Here is a 27,982-nt window from a genome sequence, read left to right on the forward strand (position 1 = left end):
GTCTAACTAACCCTAACCTTGGTGAGAGTGGTGAGTTATATTTTATTGAGTTCATGAGCCTGATGTCTATTTGGCATGGTTGCATGGGCGGGACAGAGGTGGGGTCTGTCAGAGGTTGAACTAAGATGTAAGGCTGGATCTCTGCATTTAACTACTGGCACACTCAAAGGATTGTCAATGCAGGGGGACCCAGGACACTTTAGCCAACATTATAGGGGGGAAAGAAACTGGTCTGTACAACACATCCAGTCCTCTTCGGTGGATTTGCAAGGAAAAGGACTCTAGCCTCTGTTGGGTAAGTGGGAAAAACTTCAGAGACCGATTTATTCAACAATTGATTATCACATATTTGTCTGCATTCCTATTTTATTTTTTTTACTCTATTTCTTACTATGCATGTATCCATCATCTAAAAGTCATGTGCTCTACTCCTGAATCAATTACCCAAGGTTGATTACTAGTTGCATTTCAGAAACCATTTCTCATAGTCTGCTATGACAGGAGGCACATCACATTGATGCCTTTTGTAAAATGTCTAAACATATCACAAAGGCCTCAGTGTGTTAAGTCATTTTAATTTGATAACATTCCAATTTACTCTAACATTTATTTTCATGTGTTTTCAGCTTTTTAATAGTTGTTCCGTGTGTGTGTGTAGTCTATGCATGGGAGATTGTCTAAAAGATGTGAGTTTTGTTAGCATGCTATCAATTAGGGAGTGTAGCATAAAACAAATCCATCCCTAAACTTCCCCGCTAGAGAGTTTCTTCCTTGGATAACTACTTCAAACTACAAAACACATTTCCACAACATCTTTGTCATTCCTCTCTGCACTGCACTGCCCTCCTCTCAAAAAAAACACTCTGTCAAATCCCCTCTGGTTTGCTGAATGATTTGTTCCTGTCAAGTAGATTCCTGTCTGGATTTCACAACAGTGGACCCTAGGCCAGACTTCAAAGCACCACACATCTGTGCCTGTAGCTGCATAGCTGTGTGTGGGTGGCATACTAAGGCACTGATTGCATTGCGGTAAATGCACTCTACTGTGGTCAATCATTCAATCAAATTAAATCAAACTTTATTTGTCTCATGCGCCGAATACAACAAGTCTAGACCTTACCGTGAAATGCGTACTTACAAGTCCTTAACCAACAGTACAGTTCAAGAAGAGTTAAGAAAATATTTACCAAGTAGACTAAAATAAAAGTAATAATAAAAAGTAACACAATAAGAATAACAATAACGAGGCTATATACAATCAAATGTATTTATAAAGACCCTTTTACATCCACAGTTGTCACAAAGTGGTTATACAGAAACCCAGCCTAAAACCCCAAAGAGCAATTAAGCAATGAAGAGGTAGAAGCACGGTGGCTTCACTACTACTGTAGTTTACCTCCAGGTGTGTGTTAGTTAATAGCAATTCCTGATTACTGCCCGCTCCACAGGGCTAAGAGAGAGGGGAAGGCTTTAAACCATGGACATTCAGTGGGGATAGACCAGACTACAGGCAGATACACCTGGTGTAACCGGTGCTGTACTGCACCTGTAATTCTGCATTGTGTGTGGTTGATTGAGACTATAGAGGTGGACTTTGACGTGGTTGTTTTAATTAGCAGAATTCACTCTATGCATCCTGCATCTGCATCCAAAAGAAAATAAAACATTTGTAGAGCACATATGTTCTGCGAATCGTCGCCTCGTTCTACAACAGATGCACAATACAAGGGACTGGGATCATTCGAGGAGCTAGCCATCGTTCACACATACCATAGCCTGCTAATACCTTAGCTAGCTATTAACCACATGTTGAATTCAGAATGTTGATATCATCCTAAAAAGTACAATTACAAGTGCATCTGTAAGGGGTGCGTAACCGGTGGCAGGGAAGTCAGACGCAGGAGAGCAGAACTAGATAATAGCCAAAGCAGTTTAATAGCAAAACCAACGGCATAAAGAGTAAGAAGAAATGGGTACAAAACCCGTCGCGCACCAGTCAACATGTGCACAAGCACTTACAATAAATAATACCACACAAAGACATGGGGGAACAGAGGGTTAAATACACAACACGTAATGAGGGAATGAAAACCAGGTGTGTGGGAAAACAAGACAAAACAAATGGAAAATGAAAAATGGATCGGCGATGGCAGAAGACCGGTGACGTCGCCCGCCGAACACCGCCCGAACAAGGAGAGGAACCGACTTCGGCAGAAGTCGTGACAGCATCTTAACAATACCATCCACTTATGAGTAACCTCTACATATACATTATTCATGAACAAAACACTGTGTATGACTTTGTACTTAAAAGAATCAAACTTTTCTGAAGACAGAAAAAGCGTGCCTACCTCTCATAGTGCATCAAAATGATTTGAGCACGAGCACGCAGGGCAAAACGTAAGTACACACTCCCCTACTCCCAGGATGCAGGCATGCATAATAACAAATCAACAAGACATATTAATATATGAACCTGGTGAAATTCACACAGTACTTTAACAACTGTTACATTCACCCCTCCTGAATTTCACCAACTTTGTAAAACAACAAAATAACCTACCAAGCTCAAGGCATAATTCTGTTATGAGAATTTTGTACTATGCGTCTCTAATTTCAATTATACTAGCAGTTCATCACCTAGAAGTTGTAAGGTTCTAGTTAACAATGATGCAAACTGAGTCCCGTTCTACAAGAGTCAGAATCCTTTGTTCAGAGAGCTCTCCCCATCATACAATGCACATAGCCTTTTATACCCCCACATGACATATACTTGATAAATGCCCCTCCTCTTGTCTAACTCTGTCACATTGTCACAATGTTCTACTTCGATAGCTCCTTCTGTCTAACTGGGTTCCTCTATCTTCATGTCTGCAACTGACAAGTCGAGCTCAAAAACAGAAAACCTCTGTGGTTTCCCAGCGCCTGACTTACTTCTCCTCTCAGAACACAGTCTAGTCTATAAGGTCAGAGTAATATAACACAATTGTTTCCTGCAAATCCTCACAGACATGTTCCATCCCAGAATTGTTAATGTTTCTCTAACCTATTTTATAACACACACACACACACATGTTAAATGCCTCCTATTATTTGGCATTAACTCAATACATGAATACTATGTGCAAGTCTTCTCCAAACGGTCATTGCTTATCAAATTCTGCAACATGTTTCCTAATCTACTGCAAGCCTAACGGTTTCTCCCCTCCCTGGGTCAGGAGACCTCCTTCCTGTTATCAGTTTCACAGTTGTCACAATACATTGAGTGGTTGTTTTAACCTTTAGCCCTTAACTTATATAATTTCTATATCAAATTCTGAATTTAGCTCAACGCTACTGTCGTGGACGAATCAGAATTAGTTGGGTAACATAGATAATTAAGATGTTTTATTAGTATAATATGCTTATTTGAGGTACTTGTCATTAGAAAGTGTCCATTGGACTCTGGTGTCTTTTCAGTTGCACGTCTACCTTAGCTGGGGCTCAGACACTTGGGGCCCAGAGAGGGGACAGGTCAGATTTGTCTTCATATGTGAATGTGTCTTTACTTATTCTTAAACCATGTGAAGGGATGGCGTGATTAATGGAGAACCAATGACTTGTCTCCACAATGTCTGTGAGCAAGCAGCCGCACCACGCTTCGCTCCACAGGTAATATTACACTTCACTACATTACATTACATTACAATGGCTTGATTTGTTTGATCTGAGCAATTCTTCTTAGCTAGCTACATAGCCGTCTTTGTATCAAAGATAATTGTGTAGTTTAGAGTAACTGAGTAATTATCGAGGCTAGCTATCTTCGTCCTCCTAACGTAGTCAACACTGCTAGCTGCTAGCTAGCTAGTCATCACTGCTAGCTAGCCAACTTCTACCGACTAGCAGCACTGCAGAAACTATTACATCGTAACGACTTGATTAGTGTGGTGTTAGTGTTAGTTAGCCAGCTACATAGTTGTCTTTGCTGTCTCTGTATCTAAGATAATTGTGTAGTTTGAGTTTGAGTATTATCGAGGTGAGCCAGCCAGCGCGACGCGGCGCCAGACTTACTCAACACACCTAGTCATCATTAACCCACTGCCAGCTAGCCAACCGTTACCGACTAGCAGCGCTGTAGATACTAATACTTTACAACGGAACGATTTGACTAGTGCAGTGTTACCTAGCTAGCTACTTAGTTGTCTTTGTCATAGCTTGATAATTGTTAGCTAGCCAGCCATCGAGGTTAGCTAGCCAGCTATTTCCGTCCCCCGCGACGCCATTTTTCCTAACCCAGCCAACTATTACCGACGAGCAGCATTGTTGAAACTAAATACACTACAAGGAACGTCTTGATTAGTGTTATGTTAGCTAGCTAGCTACAAAGTTGCTTTGTATCATGACAAGGTGTAGTACTGAAACTACCGAGGTTACCTAGCCAGCTACACGTTCAAAGTCAACAACGCAGCCACTGCTAGCTAGCCTACTCCACCAGCCAGCAGTACTGTATCATTTTAGTCAATAAGATTTTTGCAACGTAAGCTTAACTTCCTGAACATTCGAGACGTGTAGTCCACTTGTCATTCTAATCTCCTTTGCATTAGCGTAGCCTCTTCTGTAGCTTGTCTACTATGTGTCTGTCTATCCCTGTTCTCTCTCCTCTGCACAGGCCATACAAACGCTCCACACCGCGTGGCCGCTGCCACTCTAACCTGGTGGTCCCAGCGCGCACGACCCACGTGGAGTTCCAGGTCTCCGGCAGCCTCTGGAACTGCCGGTCTGCGGCCAACAAGGCTGAGTTCATCTCAGCCTATGCTACCCTCCAGTCCCTAGACTTCCTGGCGCTGACGGAAACATGGATTACCACAGATAACACTGCTACTCCTACTGCTCTCTCCTCGTCTGACTACGTGTTCTCGCATACCCCTAGAGCATCGAGCCAGCGGGGTGGTGGCACTGGAATCCTCATCTCTCCCAAGTGGACATTCTCTCTTTCTCCCCTGACCCATCTGTCTATCTCCTCATTTGAATTCCATGCTGTCACAGTTACCAGCCCTTTCAAGCTTAACATCCTTATCATTTATCGCCCTCCAGGTTCCCTTGGAGAGTTCATCAATGAGCTTGACGCCTTGATAAGTTCCTTTCCTGAGGATGGCTCACCTCTCACAGTTCTGGGTGACTTTAACCTCCCCACGTCTACCTTCGACTCATTCCTCTCTGCCTCCTTCTTTCCACTCCTCTCCTCTTTCGACCTCACCCTCTCACCTTCCCCCCCTACTCACAAGGCAGGCAATACGCTTGACCTCATCTTTACTAGATGCTGTTCTTCCACTAATCTCATTGCAACTCCCCTCCAAGTCTCCGACCACTACCTTGTATCCTTTTCCCTCTCGCTCTCATCCAACACTTCTCACTCTGCCCCTACTCGGATGGTATTGCGCCGTCCCAACCTTCGCTCTCTCTCTCCCGCTACTCTCTCCTCTTCCATCCTATCATCTCTTCCCTCTGCTCAAACCTTCTCCAACCTATCTCCTGATTCTGCCTCCTCAACCCTCCTCTCCTCCCTCTCTGCATCCTTTGATTTCCTCTGTCCCCTATCCTCCAGGCCGGCTCGGTCCTCCCCTCCTGCTCCGTGGCTCGACGACTCACTGCGAGCTCACAGAACAGGGCTCCGGGCAGCCGAGCGGAAATGGAGGAAAACTCGCCTCCCTGCGTACCTGGCATCCTTTCACTCCCTCCTCTCTACATTTTCCTCTTCTGTCTCTGCTGCTAAAGCCACTTTCTACCACTCTAAACTCCAAGCATCTGCCTCTAACCCTAGGAAGCTCTTTGCTACCTTCTCCTCCCTCCTGAATCCTCCTCCCCCTCCCCCCCTCCTCCCTCTCTGCGGATGACTTCGTCAATCATTTTGAAAAGAAGGTTGACGACATCCGATCCTCGTTTGCTAAGTCAAACGACACTGCTGGTCCTGCTCACACTGCCCTACCCTGTGCTTTGACCTCTTTCTCCCCTCTCTCTCCAGATGAAATCTCGCGTCTTGTGACGGCCGGCCGCCCAACAACCTGCCCACTTGACCCTATCCCCTCCTCTCTTCTCCAGACCATTTCCGGAGACCTTCTCCCCTACCTCACCTCGCTCATCAACTTATCCTTGACCGCTGGCTACGTCCCTTCCGTCTTCAAGAGAGCGAGAGTTGCACCCCTTCTGAAAAAACCTACACTCGATCCCTCCGATGTCAACAACTACAGACCAGTATCCCTTCTTTCCTTTCTCTCCAAAACTCTTGAACGCGCCGTCCTTGGCCAGCTCTCTTGCTATCTCTCTCAGAATGACCTTCTTGATCCTAATCAGTCAGGTTTCAAGACTGGGCATTCAACTGAGACTGCTCTTCTCTGTGTCACGGAGGCTCTCCGCACTGCTAAAGCTAACTCTCTCTCCTCTGCTCTCATCCTTCTAGACCTATCTGCTGCCTTTGATACCGTGAACCATCAGATCCTCCTCTCCACCCTCTCCGAGCTGGGCATCTCCGGCGCCGCCCACGCTTGGATTGCGTCCTACCTGACAGGTCGCTCCTACCAGGTGGTGTGGCGAGAATCTGTCTCCGCACCACGTGCTCTCACCACTGGTGTCCCCCAGGGCTCTGTTCTTGGCCCACTCCTATTCTCGCTATACACCAAGTCACTTGGCTCTGTCATATCCTCACATGGTCTCTCATATCATTGCTATGCAGATGACACACAATTAATCTTCTCCTTTCCCCCTTCTGACAACCAGGTGGCGAATCGCATCTCTGCATGTCTGGCAGACATATCAGTGTGGATGACGGATCACCACCTCAAGCTGAACCTCGGCAAGACGGAGCTGCTCTTCCTCCCGGGGAAGGACTGCCCGTTCCATGATCTCGCCATCACGGTTGACAACTCCCTTGTGTCCTCCTCCCAGAGTGCTAAGAGCCTTGGCGTGACCCTGGACAACACCCTGTCGTTCTCCACCAACATCAAGGCGGTGACCCGATCCTGTAGGTTCATGCTCTACAACATTCGCAGAGTACGACCCTGCCTCACACAGGAAGCGGCGCAGGTCCTAATCCAGGCACATGTCATCTCCCGTCTGGATTATTGCAACTCGCTGTTGGCTGGGCTCCCTGCCTGTGCCATTAAACCCCTACAACTCATCCAGAACGCCGCAGCCCGTCTGGTGTTCAACCTTCCCAAGTTCTCTCACGTCACCCCGCTCCTCCGCTCTCTCCACTGGCTTCCAGTCGAAGCTCGCATCCGCTACAAGACCATGGTGCTTGCCTACGGAGCTGTGAGGGGAACGGCACCTCCGTACCTTCAGGCTCTGATCAGGCCCTACACCCAAACAAGGGCACTCCGTTCATCCACCTCTGGCCTGCTCGCCTCCCTACCTCTGAGGAAGCACAGTTCCCGCTCAGCCCAATCAAAACTGTTCGCTGCTCTGGCACCCCAATGGTGGAACAAGCTCCCTCACGACGCCAGGACAGCGGAGTCAATCACCACCTTCCGGAGACACCTGAAACCCCACCTCTTCAAGGAATACCTGGGATAGGATAAAGTAATCCTTCTAACCCCCCCCCTTAAAAGATTTAGATGCACTATTGTAAAGTGGTTGTTCCACTGGATATTATAAGGTGAATGCACCAATTTGTAAGTCGCTCTGGATAAGAGCGTCTGCTAAATGACTTAAATGTAAAATGTAAATGTAAGCAAGTCACTCCCTCCTTTTCTTTATTGTGGGGAGGATTATGGCAGTGTCTGGACCCTTGTATGTCCTCTGTTAGATCTCGCACTTATCCTGGGATATTATATGGCCTAGAGGCTCACTCCCTCCAGTGAGCCTGTCCAGGAGTAGGGTCAAGAGGGGGTTTGCTTGAGATGGGAGTATCTAGAGTTGACAATTGATATATGCCATTGGATGAAATAGTTCTGTTCAATACCGTACCAGGGAGGGACGGTTCTAAGGAGACCAGATACTGGGCTATACCATTAATCCTGTTGACATAGCAGTTACTGTCTGATGTTTTATGGATATCTGTCATACAAAACTTAACCTTTGTGAACTGTTACTAAGTATCTGTGGTTTGTCAATGTACGTTGAAGGGGGTGTATCGTTGCTATAAAAGATCCCTGTAGCCATTGTGTAATCACCTTCCTGGTTCATTCGAGAGAGTGCATTATTGAAGGTCAAGAACTTTTGCAAAAGTATCTTAAGTATTGAAGATGTAGTTTAACTCGTACTGGTGTGTTTGTAACTTCTCATTTGGTAATGCAGAAATTAGCCACCACATTACCCATAGGGTTCAGGGCAAGTGAAAGTTGGTCAGGCCTTCAACTGCCCCTAGATGCATAGTGCCTCTTACACTATACCTACCTTCTTAGCCTTAAAAGAAAACTGTAATTCTGTACTAAATCCTATCTCTGTACTATGTTAAACTTGCAACTTCTGGTGGATTGACTCAATTAGTCTCTTGACTGGTTTAACTACCCTCCCCGCCCTTGTGCGACCTGCTATTGGGCTTGGGGCCATGGTGGCTAACAGTGGCTCTGGCCTTAGATCATTGACCAGAAGAGGGTTTGAAGGAATCAGCTCCAGGATCTCAGAGGTGCTTCCCAGGTCATTTTACTCAAGCAAGCAAGGTTCTTCTGGTTCTGACTTTCCATCCAATGTCCAGAGCTCGGAGTAATCGCTTGAATCCTCCGCCAGCCAAGATGCACTTTCCTCCCCAGAGTCCTCCATGTCTTCCCTGTCCAGTCCATCGCCGGAGTGGGTGACCTCTCCTGCATCTACATTGATTGAAGGCCCTGCAGCATCACTGACATTGAAGTGCACGGAATCATCAATTTCAAATGGCAGGAAATTCACCTGTAGCAGAAGATTCCTGTGAACCACTTTCTCTCTGCCGTAACGGTCTTGGATTATGTACGTGTGAGCTTGTGGATTGACTGAAGTCACTGTGAAAATCTCGGGGTTTCACTTGTCAGCGGCGGCCCCTTTCACACTTGTTGGCGATGAGGACACGATCTCCCATGGACAAACTGATGCCTTTAACCCGCTTGTCATACTCCCGACCTTGTCGTCTCTGTTGCTTGTCAGTGTGCCTTTGGGCAACACTCATAGCTTCCTTCAGCCCAGTGATCAGAGTCTTGACATACTTGTTGCAATCCACAACACTGGAGTCGTCCAAAACATTGCGGAACATAACATCCACTGGTAGCCGAGGGACCCTACCAAACATGAGAAAGAATGGAGCATAGCCCGTAGTCTCGTGAACAGTGGCATTGTAGGCAAATGTCAATGACTGGATTTGTTCAGGCCAATGTTCTTTGGTTTTCAAGGGCAGACTCCTGAGCATGCTACCTAAAGTCCTGTTGAAGCATTCAGTTTCTCCATTCCCCATTGGGTGATATGCCGTGGTTCTTGACTTTTGGACACCGGAGAGCTTATGCAGTTCTGCTATTAGCTCGCTCTCGAAATTTGCGCCCTGATCAGTATGGATCCTTGAAGCAAATCCGTAGACACAGAAGACATGATCCCACAGTTTACGAGCTACTTGCTTGGCTGTCTGGTTTCTGCATGGCCATGAATGGGCAAGTTTAGTGAAGTGGTCAGTCACCACCAGAACATCAACTGAGTTCTTCTTACTGTCTTCCCCTGTCCAAAAATCCAAACACACCAACTCCATGGGAGAGCAAGTTTTGATGCTCTCTAACGGGGCTCTAGCCGCTGGCTCTGGAGTCTTTGCTAGAACGCATCTCTGGCAGCAGCGCACATACTCCTTGATGTCTCTCTCCATTGCAGGCCAGAAAAACCTCTGTCTGGCCAGGGCTAGAGTTCTAGCTTTGCCTTGATGTCCTGCAAGGTCGTGAATGCCAGTCATCGCTTTGAGTCTCAACACCTCTGGCAAGACATACTGGAACTTTCTTAGGTTTGTGTGACTCTCCTTAATGACATGATACAGAACTCCCTTTCTTAGGATCAAGCGGTCCTACTGTTTCATCAGCAACAACACTTTAGAAGAAACATTGTATCGATCTCGTCTGGTGGGCCGTTTCTTATTGAAGACGAAAGGGATGACCTTGGAAGTCACAGAGTCTTGCAGCTGAAGATCTCGAAGTTCCTCGTGCGAGAGTTCAGGCAAAGTGTCAATACCAGGAGAAAGCAGCTGTTGGGTGTTGGAACCAAGCTGGATTGCTTGCATCTCTGTTGGACATTCCCAGTCGATATGGAGCTGACATATGGCCTTCACTTCAGCAGTGGTCAAGGAGGTTATCTCCTGGGAATAAGAAGCCCAATGGAAGGCATCTTGGACATCATCATTCAACGTCCCAACAGCCTCAGACAGAAGTGCTAGGTAGGACTCCCTCATCAGTCTCTGTGCGACAGTCACTGCGAAGGGGTCGCGGCTCAGTGCATCTGCTACTGTATTCTTGCTGCCTGGGATACGCTTCAAATTGAAGTTGTATGGTGCCAGCTTGGCAACCCATCTTTGCTCGCAAGCGTCCAGCTTGGGTTTTGTCATGATGTACGTTAACTGGTTACTATCTGTCCAGACAGTGAACTCGTGCCCCTTAAGCCAGTGACTGAATTTCTCACACACACTCCATTTCAGTGCTAGAAATTCAAGTCTGTGTGCAGGATACCTTCTCTGCGACTTACTCAGGGTCTTGCTCGTGAATGCTATGGGCCTTGGCTTATCTTCACCTTCAGGCACTTGACAAAGCACAGCCCCAAGACCATCCAAGGAAGCGTCAGTGAAGAGAATCAGGGTGAGCTAGCACGACACAATTCAAAAACGCATCCTTCAGCTTCTGGAATGCAACGACACACTCCTCAGTCCAATCCGATAGCGTCAGCATCCGGAAAATCCCACTGTTGCCCTTCTTCCCATCTCTTCCTCTTCTCTTTTGAACCCCAGTGAGTGCAAACAAACGTCTGGCTATGGCGGAACAGTCAGGAATGAAGTGCTGGTAATATAATACCATACCCAAGAAGGATTTCAGCCTCCGAGCAGAGGGAGTGCATCCGTCTGCCTTCATCAGCTGAGCTTGGCTCATCTTGGCAATGGCCTCCACCTTCTCAGGATCCACTGACACACCATCCTCTTTAATGATATGTCTGAGGAATTTCACTGTTCTTCGTAGGAAGTGGCATTTCTTGGGTGCTAGTTTGAGATTGTTGGCTCTTAGACGGCTAAACACAACTTCAAGTTGCTGTAGAGCCTATTCCTCGGTGGGTGCAAAGACCAAAAAGTCATCTAGGTAACAAAGGAGATTTGAGAAATTTAGGTCCCCAAATATACTTAACATCGTTCTCATGAAAGAGGCCGGGCTGTTACACAGACCTTGTGGCATGCGATTGTACTCATAAAGTCCCATCGGTGTGGTAAAGGCTGTGTACTTCTTGTCCTCTTCATGAACTAGAATGTTATAAAATCCTAAGGTCAAGTCCATGGTGCTGAAAAATGCACTGCCACCAAGTGCTGTGAGGCAATCTGCTTGATGAGGAAGGGGATGAGCGTCCTTCACAGTTCGTGCATTCATCCACCTGAAGTCAGTGCATAACCTCAGACTCCCGTCTTTCTTCCATACCATGACTAAAGGGCAGGCATACTCACTAACTGACTTGCGTATAAGACCTACTTCTTCCATATCTGTCAATACCTTCCTCAGCTTCAGGTAATGAGCAGGCGGAACTCTTCTGTATGGTAGCCGGAAGGGTCTGTCATCAACCAGGTGGATACGGTGAACATAACCCCTGGCTTCTCCGCAGTCCAGATTATGTCTTGAGAAGATGTCTTCTCTTCATGAAGGCCCTGAAAGATTGTTGCATCCTCAACAGCCAAGCATGTAGACACATCGGCCAGCTTCATGTCATATCTTAGGGTGAGATGTTTGTCAGAACAGTTTACTACCTTTAAAGGGACCCAGCCATCTCCCCACATCGGTGTAATAACTCTACCCACGAGTATGTTTCTGGGCATGACCTTTGAGCTGGTAGGCTCGACTATTACATTGCTGCCTGAAGACAATGCCACATTTTTAGGAAGTTTACCCCAAACTAAGTGTTCAGTCTTGGGTGAAAGAGTCACAGCTTGAGTGAGCTCCACTGTCCCAATCTTGCCATTGACTTGCTGTCCCTTCCATCTTGTGACACTTGTCATCATCTGCAGAAACTGCTCACCCTCTGGTGAGTGGGTCTGGCCATCCATGTTGTTGACGAGCTTCCAGTATTCGTCAGTGCCTTTCATCTCATGCAATAGATGCTTAATGACATTCGATCCCAGGATGAGATCATCACGCTGTCCAGGAACAACTAGGGTGGGCACTTTAACATCAATCCCATAGATTGCATCTCCAAATCATAGAAACACTTTGTTGAGGTCTTCTTCCCCCCACACCCCACTAATACTAACTCTGTAGGAGGTTGATAATGTTGAGGAATGACACCTGCTTCCAAAATTCTCTGTTCAGCATGTTCACTCAATATACAGGCCATAGACCCAGTGTCAAGCATGCCCTTAAGCTGCACTTTCCCATGTACAGACACAGAGGTGTAAAACAAATCTGAAAAAGCCTCAACCTCTTGTGAACCTAACATAACACTTTTCTCTCCTTCTTTCGCATCAGAGCACAAAATCTCATATGTTTTCTCGAGATCATCAGATTCTTTCTTGGGGTAGACAGTTGAACACCCACATTTCCCCCCTTCACCTGTGGGAGTGTCAACAGTTGCTGCTGTGGTGAGTTTCTCTGCTGTTGTGGTGGGCGTCTCTCACCACCGGGATTGGCATAGGGTTCCCCCTGTTTTGGACAGTTTGACTTCCAATGATTTGGGGAAAAGCACCAGAGGCACAGATTCTCATGTCTACAGTGCATCACAGTGGAGTGATCTGTTGAGCTACAAACCCTGCATTCCCTACGCCTGAAGGGTTGGGTGGGGAAAGATGGTGCCTTGGCCTGTGTCTGTGAAACCATAACGGGTAGTATGCTCTTCTCTAAGGTATGTTCAAGCAGGTGGATGAGTTCTCTTGATACTTGCACTCTGCCCATCTTATTTGGCGCTAGATGTGAGAGAAGTGTCACTGCACGCACCAGCATTGACCCCGCCTTCAAACGGAGTTGTCTGGGGATGTACTGTTACTTGCTTTGAGGATACAGTGGTAGATTGACACATGGTGGCCTTACTGCGGCGTTCATGTTCATAGATTCTCTCCTGATCTTCACTCGCAGTCCATTTCTCAGCAGACTTGTATTGGAATACTGCTGCCAGTTTGGGGTCAGGGCAGTATGTTACAAACATCCTGACGACATCGGAGTTGGAGCTGCCAATCTTCTTACCTTGTCTCTTAAGGCCCTTGTCAGCGACATCTATGGCCTTGTTCAATCGAACCCAATACTCCATAACAGCCTCTCCAGGTACAGGTTTATTATTGTAAAAATCAGCCAAAGGCATGCATGAATAGGCCAATTTGCTGAAATTCTGTTTCAGAATGTCAAATACAATCTCTGGCTTCTCTGTAGGATCAAGAGTGGTCTCATTGCGTAAATGTATCTTTACCATGTCTCTTGCTTTGCCAGATAATCGACTAATCATCTCATCTGATTGTTCCCCAACAGGACATCCCTTCCTCCTCAAGTATATTCTCATCAACTCCTCCCATTCATGAATGGAGCATTTGTCTGTACCATCTCCTCTATATGTAGGAGGTTCCTTTATGTCTGATTGCATGATGAACTTAATTTTACTGAGGTCTACATATCCTATTGACTCTGAATGATGATCACTTATCTTCTCTGTACTTACTGGTGGCTCATAAGTACTTGGCCTGTCACTCTGTAGTTCTTCCCTAATGGAGCTCCCTATTTCCCCGGCTAGCTGAGTGACTAGCTCAGCTAGACCATCTACAGGGGCATTTGGATTAACAGTAGATGAAGGGCTTTCATCTGAATATTTTGTGGAGCAAAACATGGGGGAACCTCCTGCACCTACACGCTTTACAGGGGTTTGATCAGAATATGAGAAAAACCTCCCCCTCCCAGCAGTGAATTTGGGTTCATCACCATTATAAGATGCCATGCCACTAAACCACTAAAGTTATGTAAAAATGTCTGTTGATGAACACACTTCTATGTTAGTTAACAGGCGTTCCGCTCGCCTCGCCAATATCCTCGGCAAGACGGAGCTGCTCTTCCTCCCGGGGAAGGACTGCCCGTTCCATGATCTCGCCATCACGGTTGACAACTCCCTTGTGTCCTCCTCCCAGAGTGCTAAGAACCTTGGCGTGATCCTGGACAACACCCTGTCGTTCTCCACTAACATCAAGGCGGTGACCCGATCCTGTAGGTTCATGCTCTACAACATTCGCAGAGAACGACCCTGCCTCACACAGGAAGCGGCGCAGGTCCTAATCCAGGCACTTGTCATCTCCCGTCTGGATTACTGCAACTCGCTGTTGGCTGGGCTCCCTGCCTGTGCCATTAAACCCCTACAACTCATCCAGAACGCCGCAGCCCGTCTGGTGTTCAACCTTCCCAAGTTCTCTCACGTCACCCCGCTCCTCCGCTCTCTCCACTGGCTTCCAGTTGAAGCTCGCATCCGCTACAAGACCATGGTGATTGCCTACGGAGCTGTGAAGGGAACGGCACCTCCATACCTTCAGGCTCTGATCAGGCCCTACACCCAAACAAGGGCACTGCGTTCATCCACCTCTGGCCTGCTGGCCCCCTACCTCTGAGGAAGCACAGTTCCCGCTCAGCCCAGTCAAAACTGTTCGCTGCTCTGGCACCCCAATGGTGGAACAAGCTCCCTCACGACGCCAGGACAGCGGAGTCAATCACCACCTTCCGGAGACACCTGAAACCCCACCTCTTTAAGGAATACCTAGGATAGGATAAAGTTATCCTTCTAACCCCCCCCCTTAAAAGATTTAGATGCACTATTGTAAAGTGGTTGTTCCACTGGATATCATAAGGTGAATGCACCAATTTGTAAGTCGCTCTGGATAAAAGCGTCTGCTAAATGACTTAAATGTAATGTAAATGTAAATATCCAATGGTAGCGCCTGGCCCGAAATACGAAAAACCTTAAAAATGCTATAATTTCAATTTCTCAAACATATGACTATTTTACACCATTTGAAAGATAAGACTCTCCTTTATCTAACCACATTGTCCGATTTCAAAAAGGCTTTACAGCGAAAACTAAATATTAGATTATGTCAGGAGAGTACCCAGCCAGAAATAATCACACACCCATTATTCAAGCTAGCATATATGTCACAAAAACCAAAACCACAGCTAAATGCAGCACTAACCTTTGATGATCTTCATCAGATGACACTCCTAGGACATTATGTTATACAATACATGCATATTTTGTTCAATCAAGTTCATATTTATATCAAAAACCAGCTTTTTACATTAGCATGTTTTGTTCAGAACTAGCATACCCACCGAAAACTTCCGGTGAATTTACTAAATTACTCACGATAAATGTTGACAAAAAACATAACAATTATTTTAAGAATTATAGATACAGAACTCCTTTATGCAATCGCGGTGTCCGATTTTAAAATAGCTTTTCAGTGAAAGCACATTTTGCAATATTCTGAATACATAGCCCAGCCATCACAGGCTAGCTATTTTGACACCCACCAAGTTTGGCACTCACCAAACTCAGATTTCCTATAAGAAAAATTGGATTACCTTTGCTGTTCTTCGTCAGAATGCACTCCCAGCACTTCTACTTCAACAACCAATGTTGTTTTGGTTCCAAATAATCCATAGTTATATCCAAATAGCTCTGTTTTGTTCGTGCGTTCAAGTCACTATCCGAAGGGTGACGCGCCAGTGCATTTCGTGACAAAAAAATTCAAAATATTACATTACCGTACTTCAAAGCATGTCAAACGCTGTTTAAAATCAATTTTTATGCGATTTTTCTCGTAAAATAGCGATAATATTCCAACCGGGAGACGTTGTATCCGTTCAAACACTGAAAGAAAAACATGGAGTCGCCACATGCATGCGCGCACCAGTGTCATTGTTCTCAGAAGGACCACTCTCCAAAACCCCTGCTGTTTTTCGCCCAGGGACGGCAGAGCTATCATTCCACGTTCTGGCGCCTTTCTAGAGCCAATGAAAGCCTTAGAAAATGTCATGTTACACCAGAGATCCTGTATTTTCGATAAAGAGGCTATAGAAGGACAAGAAATGGTCAGACAGGGCACTTCCCATATAGAATCTTCTTAGGTTTTGGCCTGCCATATGAGTTCTGTTATACTCACAGACACCATTCAAACAGTTTTAGAAACTTTGGAGTGTTTTCTATCCAAATCTACTATTTTCTGGGCAGGAGTAATAACCAGATTAAATCGGGTACGTTTTTTATCCGGCCGTGAAAATACTGCCCCCTATCCCAAACAGGTTAACCATAAACAGCGCTCTCAATACATCGTTGTCGGAAAAAAAATAAACAGGAAAGAAAATACTGCAGTTCCTCTTCATGCCACAAGGCGGCAAGAGTACCTCAATGATGTAATTAGTCTCTAAAGCAGCAGCGCCGCGGTGATTGAGCTGACGTCGATCAACGATGAATCTGGGTCACGGCACCAATGTAACCGGTGCTGTACTGCACCGCTGTAACTCTGCGTTGTGTGTGGTTGATTGAGACTATAGACGTGGACTTTGGAGATCAGGTTGTTTTAATTCATCAGAATTCACTCTCTGCATCCTGCATCTGCATCCAAAAGAAAAGAAAATATTTGTAGAGCACATATGTTCTGCGAATCGCCGCCTCGTTCTCTCATAGTGCATCAAAATGATTTTCGAATACAAAAATGAGTACAGCCTCTCCTGATTATGCATCAACACATAACATATATTTTACATAGATAAAACCACATACCTGCATCCAAAAGAAAATAAAACATTTGTAGTGCACATATGTTCTGCGAATCGTCGCCTCGTTCCACAACAGATGCACAATACAAGGGACTGGGATCATTCGAGGAGCTAGCCATCGTTCACACATACCATAGCCTGCTAATACCTTAGCTAGCTATTAACCACATGTTGAAATCAGAATGTTGATATCATCCTAAAAAGTACAATTACAAGTGCATCTTAACAATACCATCCACTTATGAGTAACCTCTCCATATACATTATTCATGAACAAAACACTGTGTATGACTTTGTGCTTAAAATAATCAAACTTTTCTGAAGACAGAAAAAGCGTGCCTACCTCTCATAGTGCATCAAAATGATTTGAGCACGAGCACGCAGGGCAAAACGTAAGTACACACTCCCCTACTCCCAGGATGCAGGCATGCATAATAACAAATCAACAAGACATATTAATATATGAACCTGGTGAAATTCACACAGTACTTTAACAACTGTTACACTGGCACTGATGTAAAGCAGGCAGGCCCTGTTTACATGATATGTTACTTTAAGGTATCCCAGTTGACTTAAAATGGTCTGGTCTTCTGTGTTCCCTGTACTGAAATTACATCTGGGAACAAGCAAACAGAGTCAGAAAGAGAGCGAGAAATTCCTGCTGTAGGTCTTAACCTGCTTAGTCAGCAGCCATGAGAGACGCTTTCTCCTTCATAAATTTGACCCTGCCAGGTGAGTCAGCATGGTGAGTCAGTGGTCGCTCCCAACTTTCACAGGAACAGCAGCTATGTATGTCCACAGCACATGGTCAAGGGATGTCATGCTTTCTAGGGGGTGAACTGCAGATGTGTGGACGTAGTTAGACAGCTGTAGGCTTTTTTGCTGTAGCTTTATTTCAGCTTCCTGAAAGATTTGAAAGAGTATGGTCTCATAGCTTTTCAATTACTGAAAAGTATCAGTAAGGACTACATTAAGATGACTGAATTATAACAAACACATAGTCTAAAAGTAGGATGTGCTCGTTTAAAGTGGACATCCACACTCCTGTAACACGTGGTATTTATAGACTAGCTAAAAGTTTTCAGTCTTTCAGTAGTTCAACTCAAGCAGTGCCAGTCACCCACATCTCTTCTATCTAAACCTACATAAACATGATTAATTGAATTGTTCCTACATGTGACTATCTCCTATCTTAATTTAAAGAACACATTCTGGCGTGATATCCTACCCCTCAGCGAAATTGGAAGACTAAGCCACTATTGACATTTAAATGGAGTAATCGTAAACAAACGTCAAACCAAACACGCTACAAACACATTAGTATGGCTTTAACGTACAAATACATATATATTGACATTAATTTGTCCAATGACATATATTTATTACTCCTCATCAAGACGAAGTGATCTAAACATTGACGTCAATTTCTGAACGTATCCCCCCTTTCCCGTAGAATGGAACGAGCAGTTCTGAACTCGTAGCACATCGCATCGTTTCTCTGCTTGGAACGTTGTTGGCCAGATGGGATTTTCACGAAAAATGTATTGATTATAATATGTTATTAGCAAGAAGACTGGTGGAACATTTCCATCATGGGGAGATATGTATACCAGGATGTCGGCAGATTCTTCTATGTCGTTTTTTGTTTGAAACCACACTAGTGGAATAAACCGCAGTCCTGATCTAGTCGTCTGCTACAGGTCAGATTCCCTTGGTCAACTAGTGAAATTTGTGTTGCTACAGTAGCAAGTAGTGTAAAATTTTTGCACAGTTCGCAACTGTATCGTTCAATTTCAGTTATTGAATGTGGCTACAATGTAATGAGTAAATGCAAGGACTGTGAAACTAGCTCGCGCTAATGTTGTGCGCGTGTACAACTACATCGCGTGTTCGTACTAGTTTGTGGTGAATTTGGTATGAATATAGTTACTTATTTGATTAACGAATTAGCGAGTAATGATAATGTAAGGATAATCATGCACATTGTCTGAAACTGGTGAGCTGGTTTGGTTTTACATTTGAGTGTATTATTCGATTCGTTTCGAGGCCAGCAGAAACACGAAAAACAGGGTAAAATGCAGTCATCAGTATTTTTTTGTCTACAGAAATAATCAGGGTTGGGGTGTAATCCGTTACATGTAAAGGATTACAAAAACGGTAACTGTAATTCGTTATATTACCAGCAAAAAATATTGTGATCAGATTACATATACTTTTGAAAAACTAGATGATAACTTCAAGGGTTACTTTTAAATTCAGAAAGGATGTTAGCGAAAAACATATTTTACACTTGTTTTCTCAATCACATTCAAATCAGCATTGAAAAAAGTTACAATTTGTTCCACCTGAGCGAGTCTGACCACAAGTCAGAGACCACTATGATGACACCAAATGTGTTTGATCGATCGTGGTAAAAGAGCAGGAATAGGCTTTTGTAGGCTACAGTATGTCTTCCAATGGTGCGACTGCTGTCGGCATCCAAAGATTATCCAACTTGAATAAACGCTTGGAGGTAAGGATGACAGTAGTTGTGTAGTCTACGGCAATACGGATGTCACTTATTATTGATATCTACATAGCACATTGATGTGAATCACACTGCTCTCATTTAGCTATTTGCGCCTTACGGATTGTGGTTGTTGTGGATGGCTGTTCTCAAATCTAAATGTCTATTTGAACCCAATAATGGTTGAATTCAAGAAGTTTAAACTGCCTATCAATCATTGTTTTTGAAACCAGTGGACATCCAGTGAACAATACACTCTTGCAACAGCGGCCTATGGAATAAAAGTGGGGCTTTTATTGCTCAATCTAATTCATGCTGATAAAATAGAAATCCATATGCCTAATGGACACATGCTCAAACTCACACACTTTTGATAGACTTAAAGGGGCAATCTGTAGTTGCTACATCATTTTTGTTGATTTATAGATTATATATATCCGATAACTAGCTAGCCATTTCACATCGGTTATATATATATATATATATATTTGATTCTTGAAGAATATAACTTGTAAATGCCTCATGAGCTTAGTTCAACTGTCACACTCCATGAGAACCCAAAATATAAGCTTGTTTTTCTCCAATGTTTGTAAATGTGAACAAACACTGTATAGCCTCATAACATGGTTAAAACAATACTTTTGATATCATTGATGGTCAGTCCTTGCATCCGTAGCTCTGTCTATTAATCTGAGAGTGGTTACATTTCTCCAGGCCCATCCCTCAGCTTTTTACCAAAACAGAGGCGGGGTGGGGTTTTGTTATTGTTTTATCTGTGGATTTGCCCTTTAAACAGCTGCATATTATCAAGATATCAAAAAGTGTCACCAACAAAAAGGTCAACAATAGGCCTATAGCAAATGCAGCATATGGCATTCATTTTTCACATGTACTGTAAATTGCACTTTTCAGTAGTGCTCAAAGCATGCCATTCCATGAGCACAGCATTTATTTTTGAACTGGAATCAATGAGCCCAATCAGTCCTCCATGACAACACAATCATAAACAACAGAGTAGGGCTGGCTAATAAGTCCTTAGTTTTGGGGTTATGCTCAGGTAAATCAATTTGTTTAATCTATAATTCCATATTTCCAAGTCCTATTCTTGAAGATCAAGGGACCATTTATTGGAATGACTGGAATTCTGATAGACTTTGGTTTTTAATGTAAAGATATAATTTAATCATATAATTTTTTATATGTAGTAGAAAGTGATGGGTTAGAAGAAGCCTACATAACCAACCCATAAAGTAAAATTTTACATCCATATATGGCCAGCTATATAAACTTTAAAATTGATTTATCCTGCAATAGATGTGGTTCAATTGGTAACATACATTTTTGTCTTCTTCTAATGTCTCTTAAGGGGAAAGTAATCTACAAGTAACTGAATGTAATCAGATTACATGACTGAGTTTGGGTAATCCAAAAGTTACATTACTGATACAATTTTGGACAGGTAACTAGTAAATGTAATCCATTACATTTAGAAAGTAACCTACCAAACCCTGGAAATAATATATTATCTCCCCATGCATTGTCAGACAGTTTTGTGTATTTTGTTTGTGTTATTTACTGCAGGGCTACATGACCTTCCAACAATGGTAGTATGAAGAGTAGTACCAAGATACTCTCTTACATTTCATAGATATCCTACAAGCTAGCCCTGTCATAATGGTTGGCAATCTCCTACCATATGTGTGCCAATCAGTGTTGTGAAAGGAAGTTAATGTTGATTTGAAGTTGAAAACACACACACTCTTGCTCAAGGCGTATTATTACATAACACAGTTAGAAATGGTTTGTGAGGGCACCTGGAGAAATGTGTATTAAGTAAACATGCCATTTCATTCAGTAAAAATAGCTATCTTTGTATCACTGCCAAATTATATAGTCTGTACAGAGAAACTGAGTAACTGGAGAGACTCAATTCCTAGGCTGTGATTGTAAAGAGCTACATTAACATTGTGTGTCTCTTCCAGGGCAGAGAAGGTGGCCATGGGGGTAGCGCCTCACTCTCTCCTGGCCCTGACTGGCCAGCTGCCCTGGCTGCTGCTCCTGGCTCTGCTCACTCCCTGGAATGTCCTCAGAGCTGAAGAACTGAAGCCCACTAGATGGCCCATGTTCTCCCAGAAGCCTTTGCTCCTCGCCTGGAATGCCCCGACAGAGGACTGCCGCCCCCGGCACGGTGTGCGCTTCCCGCTGGAGCAGTTCCAGATTGTGGCGTCGCCCAACGAGGGCTTTGTCAGACAAAACCTCACCATCTTCTATAAGGACCGGTTAGGGCTGTATCCGTATTACGAGCGGGATGGCACCGCGGTGAACGGTGGGCTCCCACAGGCCGCCAGCCTCATGCAGCACTACGAGAAGATGCCCGAAGGTGTTCACAAGTACATAAGTGAACCAAACGCCAAAGGCCTTGCCGTCATCGATTGGGAGGAGTGGCGTCCGCTGTGGATCCGCAACTGGGACGTCAAGGACGTATACCGGAACCAATCCCGGCAACTGGTGGCCAACAAAAACCTGGAGTGGCCCCTGGAGCGCGTGGGGAAAGTGGCCCAGCAGGAGTTTGAGCTGTCGGCCCGGAAATTCATGCTGGAGACCTTGCGGCTGGCCAAGAGCCTGCGGCCCAACCAGCTGTGGGGGTTCTACCTGTTTCCAGACTGCTACAACCATGACTACCGGAGCGGCCTGGAGAACTACACTGGCCGCTGCCCTGACGTGGAGGTGGCCCGCAATGACCAGCTGACCTGGCTATGGACTGAGAGCACGGCCCTGTTCCCATCTGTCTACATGAGCACAGTGCTGCGCTCCACCATGTTTGGGTGCCAGTTTGTCCGCAACCGGGTGAAGGAGGGGATGCGTCTGGCATCGGCGGGTGACGGGCTGGCACGGCCTGTCTTTGTCTATACCCGGCCTACGTATGCCAACGAGCTGACTCCGCTAACTGAGGTGAGAGGGCCCATGTTATAGGCCTGATTCTGTCCCTATACTGTAGATATGATTAGCCTACTCATCGTGACCATAACTTGTGCTATGCAGAGACCTGATATCTCTGTTTTTGTTATTCCGGTAAGAAATCAATCAGACACACTATAGCTTTGAAATTCTCAGCTGCCTCTTACCACAACTGTTTTTTTTCTGTCGAGAAAGTGTGTGTATGTATGTGTGTGAGACTGAATTAACCCTGATGTACGCTACCGGTCAAAAGTTTTAGAACACCTATTCATTCAAGGGTTTGTCTTTATTTTTACTATTTTCTACATTGTAGAATATCCAAAAAAGTGTTAGACAATTCAAAATATATTTTATATTTGAGATTTTTCAAATAGCCACCCTTTGCTATATATTTTGATTTGTTGAACACTTTTTTGGTTATTACATGATTCCATATGTGTTATTTCATAGTTTTCATGTCTTCACTATTGTTCTACAATGTAGAAAATAGTAAAAATAACACATATGGAATCATATAGTAACCAAAATGTCACAGGCGTCAGAATGAGTAGAGACCAAGGTGCTGCGTGGAATATGTTCATCTTGAGTTTAATGAAGAAATGAACACTTTACAAATTAAACAAAAATGACAGCCGACAGTTCCGTCAGGTACTTAAACTAAACGGAAAACAACTACCCACAAAACGCAAAGGAAAAACAGGCTGCCTAAGTATGGTTCCTAATCAGAGACAACGATAGACAGCTGCCTCTGGTTAGGAACCATACTCGGCCCAACACAAAGAAATACAACACATAGAATGCCCACCCCACACCCTGACCTAACCACATAGAGAAACAAACCCTCTGTCTCAGGTCAGGGCGTGACACAAACAAGTGTTAAACAAATCACGTTTTAACATGTTAACCAAGAGTGCAGACTGAGGGACATACTATAGTCTGTCAGTCCCCTCTGGTCTTACAAGGCAAGTGTTACTCTAACCAGTGCCTAAAAATATAGGGCTGGTGGTTTTACAGACACAGATTAAGCCTAGTCCTGGAATAAAAAGCTTTCTCAATGGAGATTCTCTATTGACCATGGTATTTATTTCAGGACTAAGCTTAAAGGGATACTTCAGGATTTTGGCAGGATTTTATCTTCTTCCCTAGAGTCTGATGAACTCGTGGATACCATTTTTATGTCTCTGCGTGCAGTTTGAAGAAGGTTGTTAATTACTCATGCTAGTAGATACCCATAGACTTACAGTCATTGTGCTAACACTAGTTAGCGTTGGCTTATGAAACTACCTCTAACTTCCTTCATACTAGACACAGAGACATACAAATGGTATCCATGAGTTCATCTGACTCTGGGGAAGTAGATAAAGGGCCTCATTGACAAAACTCCCCAAGTATCTTTTTAAAACGTGTCTGGGAAACCGGCCCATAAGGATCTGAATGCTTTGTTGTCTGGATTGTATATTGTTAAAGAAAGCCAGTCTAATATGTCAGGGCTAAATATAGAATATTCACATGTCCACACACACTCCTACATGACCAGCCTTCGCATGCTCACACACACTCCTACATGACCAGGCTTCGCATGTCCACACACACTCCTACATGACCAGGCTTCGCATGTCCACACACACTCCTACATGACCAGGCTTCGCATGTCCACGCACACTCCTACATGACCAGGCTTCGCATGTCCACACACACTCATACATGACCAGGCTTTGCATGTCCACACACACTCATACATGACCAGGCTTTGCATGTCCAGCAACACAGAGTTGCCTGTGTTTCCCTAGAAACCTAAATATGTCTCTCTGCGGTTTCTACACCAAATATCATTACCCTTGGCCAACTTTCCAATAACACGCACATGCACTAATCAGGAGTACACACACCCATTGCGCACAAAATACTGTATGTCAAGCAGCAAGTGATTCTTACCCACACCAGAGTCATGAATGAATTGTTTGGGCCATAGTAGAGCCATTAGCCTCAATCTTTACTGTCCAGTTTTGCTCTGTTTAGGACAAATGCAGGAAGGAAGACAGACTGTCCCCAAGTTCAAGTGAATTTCCTGTGTGTGTGTGTGTGTGTGTGTGTGTGTGTGTGTGTGTGTGTGTGTGTGTGTGTGTGTGTTTTTTTTTGTTTTTTTAATGTACTGTTTAAAAACTCCACTGCTCGTCTGAAGAGTGACGTTTGTTCGCTGGTTCCCATTTCTGTTAGCAGTTTTCATTACATTTCCTGCAGCTGTTTCACCAAGGGATAGAAGAGGGGAGTTAGACAAATTCACTGTAGTAGTGAGTCAAGAGACAATTGGAAATAGATTACTGACAGAATAGATTTAAATGAGAGGTTGGTTGTGTGTGTGCTGAATGGGTGCGGTTGGAGAGGTTGGTACTAATGTGTGTGCAGAGAGGTTTGTTGTGTGTGTGGATGAATACATTTCTGTCAGGCAGCCTGGGTATCAGTGTTTACTATCCCACTGGACCACTCTTCACACAGACACACTGGATGAGAGAGGGAGAGACAGAATGTGTGTTTGTCGGATCATTCTGAATGAACGAGAGATCATGGTTAGCCTATATATTGTATCATGCTCCATTTCTTACTTTGAGTGTCTGAAGCCTCCATAAGGATGTGTCGGAGTGAAAGGATGTGTGTGGGAGAGAGACACATCTGTCTGTGTGTTTAAACCAGGGAGGAAAGAGATATGTGTCAGTTCCTCTGACATTCCGTTCTGAATCACCATCTTTTCCATATAATGTGACCTCATCATCTACATGAAGTGTAAAGGGCGTGGGTCAGCTCAGCTGGTCAGTGTTAAAGAAAAGATTAAATTATGTGTGTGTTTCAGATCGTTTACAGTTCATGTCACTGTAGTCAGCCACTGCAGACTGACTGAACTACAAATCACCTGACGTCATGATGACTACTCATTATGATATGACGGGTCGTCGCCGACTGCAATGTAGTCGATCTCAAACATGGCCAGAATGTTCATAATGGGCTGCCGACTTCCATACTGAACTTGTGTGTGTGATTGTGTGTGTGCAGACAGACCTGGTGTCCACTATTGGGGAAAGTGTAGCCCTGGGAGCATCTGGGGTCATCATCTGGGGAGACCATACCTACGCCAGCAGCAATGTGAGTGTTCTCATCACTCAAGCTGTTTAATCATTCATATATTATGCATAGCCTAGTTTGAGTCCTCTGTCTGGTGTTCCCCTCTGTAACATACTTACGGCTGCAGCAATGGGAGTGTTCTCCCTGAAGATTCCCTATTCCCAACATAATGACTCAAATTATGCATAATCTATGAATGTTCAAATTGGGGTGTTTCCCAAACGGCACCCTGTTCCCTACGTAGTGCACTATTTTTGACCAGGGCCCTGTAGAGAATAGGTTGCCATTTGGGGGGGACCTATTTGATCATTCATAGATTATGCCTAGTTGGTGTCATCAGTCTGGTGTTCCCCTCTGTAGCTACTATGTAACGACTATTTCCTGTCTATCCACATTAAATGCTAACATGTGTTGGTGTCTCTGTTTGCCCCGTATCACACTTGACCTCCAATTCCCCACTTTGTTTTTCTCTGAGTTTCTCATTTCCATTCTGAGTCTGCTCCTCTGTCTCACTCTGTGGGTATATGTGTGTGTCTCGCTGTATGTATGTTTGTGTGTCTCGCTGTATGTATGTTTGTGTGTTCGTGTGTCTCTCTCTTCAGGCCAGCTGCTCCAGTCTGAGTGAGTACCTCCGGGGTCCACTGGGCCGGTACCTATTCAATGTCTCCACAGCAGCAGAACTGTGCAGTCAGAAGTTGTGCAGCTTCCATGGCCGCTGCCTCCGCAAACACTCAGACACTGATGCCTACCTGCACCTCAGCCCCCTCACCCACACCATCAGCAGCCAGGGGGGGAGGCTGAAGGTGACTGGGCAACTAGGCCAGGGGGAACTGGCTGGGTACCGTCAACACTTCCATTGCCAGTGCTACAGTGGGTACAAGGGCGAGGGCTGTGCCCAGAGAGAGCTGGGGAAGAGTGGTGCTGCCCCTGTCTGGAAAGTCTGGTCTGTACTGACTCTGCTGCTCCCTCTGGGGCTTCTCACTGTGCTCCACTGAGGCTGGGAGGAGCAGGCGCTGACACCGTGCAATATGGGGGAAGCCACCACCACCACACCCTGGTACTGGTTCTAGTCCTGGCCTCTACTGGTGCTCAGGGATCTTCCTGGTCAGGGATGGGCACTAGCTGCTCTGTGGGACTGATCCATGGAGGAGAGGACATGGGAGTGCCTGCTTCTCAACATGATGAAGGAAGGAGGGGACTGAAGATACCCCTCAGTACCCTTCAGTTACCCACACAAGCTAAAGGGACAGCATTTGAAGTGGGCAAAACAACAGGCCTTCTATTTTGACTTGATGATTTTAGTGAGTGGGTGCGCTGCAGGTGTGGCAGAAATGAAGGTCTTTACTGTAGTGATCTATCCCTCCCTTCACCAGAGCTGGAAGACATCTGGAGCTAACAGCTAGAACTAGAACTAAGATATCTGCAAGGTGTATGAATGCTAACCAGCTGTATTATTGAGTTTGTGTGTGTGTCTATGTGAACTGTCATTAGTTAGAAGTGTACTAGGGTTACTAGTTAGACTGTAGTTTGTTAGAATGTGCCTCTCTCTTTTTACTCATGTTGAAACTTATGAGGGAGTTGAATCTTCAACAACAGAGAAGCTAACGCATCACACAAGAACGCTACTTTTCTATGAAGAGACTGCCACTGTGAAGCTTCTGTCCAAAGAGACCTGTGCTGTGCTTGGATAGTCCTACCTCTCGGCTAGACGGCTACACCCTCACCCAGTTCTGATCTGGTCCAACTGCAGATACGGCGAGGAAAATCAACAGTAATTTTCAGCATCTTTTTTGTAATGGTCTCTTTTTCTATGGTCTTATTTTTTTTATGCCTCTAATGTTGCTGTGGAAAATAACTGGAATATTTGAAAAGACTGCTTCATTTTAATATTCATGACCTTCAATAAAGCTTAGCATTGTGGCGAGGAACTCATTTCATCTACGTAGCTGTCTGTGTCACACGCGGACTGCTTTTGCAACACTCTAGCACCTCAGTCACATTAACAAGAAACGACTCATCTAAGAATGTGTAAGAAATCTTTGTAGTCCACAACATGTTCTTTGACATTTGTAAACAAACCACTCATCTGCACAGATGACAGTGCGAAGTGCCTGTCCAACGAGTGTGTTTGGCCTAACGTGTCTGTGGTCATCATCCTTATTGTCATGCTTCTTATTCTGGTGCATCTACATTTTCTCTGTGTTGATGTTTTCTGAGTGTTTGTGAGGATTGTAAACCAAAGCTGAAAGCACTTTCGCTCATTTTGTCTTAACTATTCTGCCTTCTGTTGCCTGAAACCATATTCCTTAGAAAATGGCTTTGTCCTCTCGTAGGCTTCTTCAGGGGGCCTCCAGGGCCCTCAGCGTGGGTCTGTCGTTTTCACTGCTCTTATTTATGTCCCAAACATGCTTCTCATTTACTCTCCTACATGTGCATTAGATGTAATTGTAATTAAGTGTAATATGTCGTTTCTTTTTATTACATTAAACTTGAAATATGA

The 27,982-nt window shown here is 44.7% G+C and overlaps 1 protein-coding gene across 3 annotated transcripts; it reads left to right on the forward strand.

The window, feature by feature from the left end:
• The first annotated feature begins 104 nt into the window (after positions 1–104).
• On the forward strand, positions 105–27,982 carry LOC106583436 (hyaluronidase-2). 3 transcript variants are annotated; one of them, XM_014167594.2, is made up of 4 exons: positions 105–295; positions 21,390–22,359; positions 25,414–25,503; positions 26,085–27,982. In XM_014167594.2, the coding sequence occupies exons 2-4, from the start codon at positions 21,406–21,408 to the stop codon at positions 26,475–26,477; spliced, it is 1,437 nt and encodes a 478-aa protein (XP_014023069.1). In that variant the 5' UTR covers positions 105–295; positions 21,390–21,405; the 3' UTR covers positions 26,478–27,982. The 3 variants fall into 3 exon arrangements, with proteins under 3 accessions (XP_014023069.1, XP_014023070.1, XP_045561634.1); XM_014167595.2 differs by lacking the exon at positions 105–295 and adding an exon at positions 16,369–18,601; XM_045705678.1 differs by lacking the exon at positions 105–295 and adding an exon at positions 18,615–19,413.

This window comes from Salmo salar, chromosome ssa22 (assembly GCF_905237065.1).
Source record: "Salmo salar chromosome ssa22, Ssal_v3.1, whole genome shotgun sequence".
In the NCBI taxonomy this organism is placed as follows: domain Eukaryota; kingdom Metazoa; phylum Chordata; class Actinopteri; order Salmoniformes; family Salmonidae; genus Salmo; species Salmo salar.

Excerpts from the sequence above, each read along its gene's own strand:
- LOC106583436 (XM_014167594.2), top strand. The coding sequence starts at position 21,406 with ATGGGGGTAGCGCCTCACTCTCTCCTGGCCCTGACTGGCCAGCTGCCC. Across the intron at positions 22,360-25,413 it reads AGCTGACTCCGCTAACTGAG|ACAGACCTGGTGTCCACTAT; the intron begins GTGAGAGGGCCC and ends GTGTGTGTGCAG. Across the intron at positions 25,504-26,084 it reads ATACCTACGCCAGCAGCAAT|GCCAGCTGCTCCAGTCTGAG; the intron begins GTGAGTGTTCTC and ends CTCTCTCTTCAG.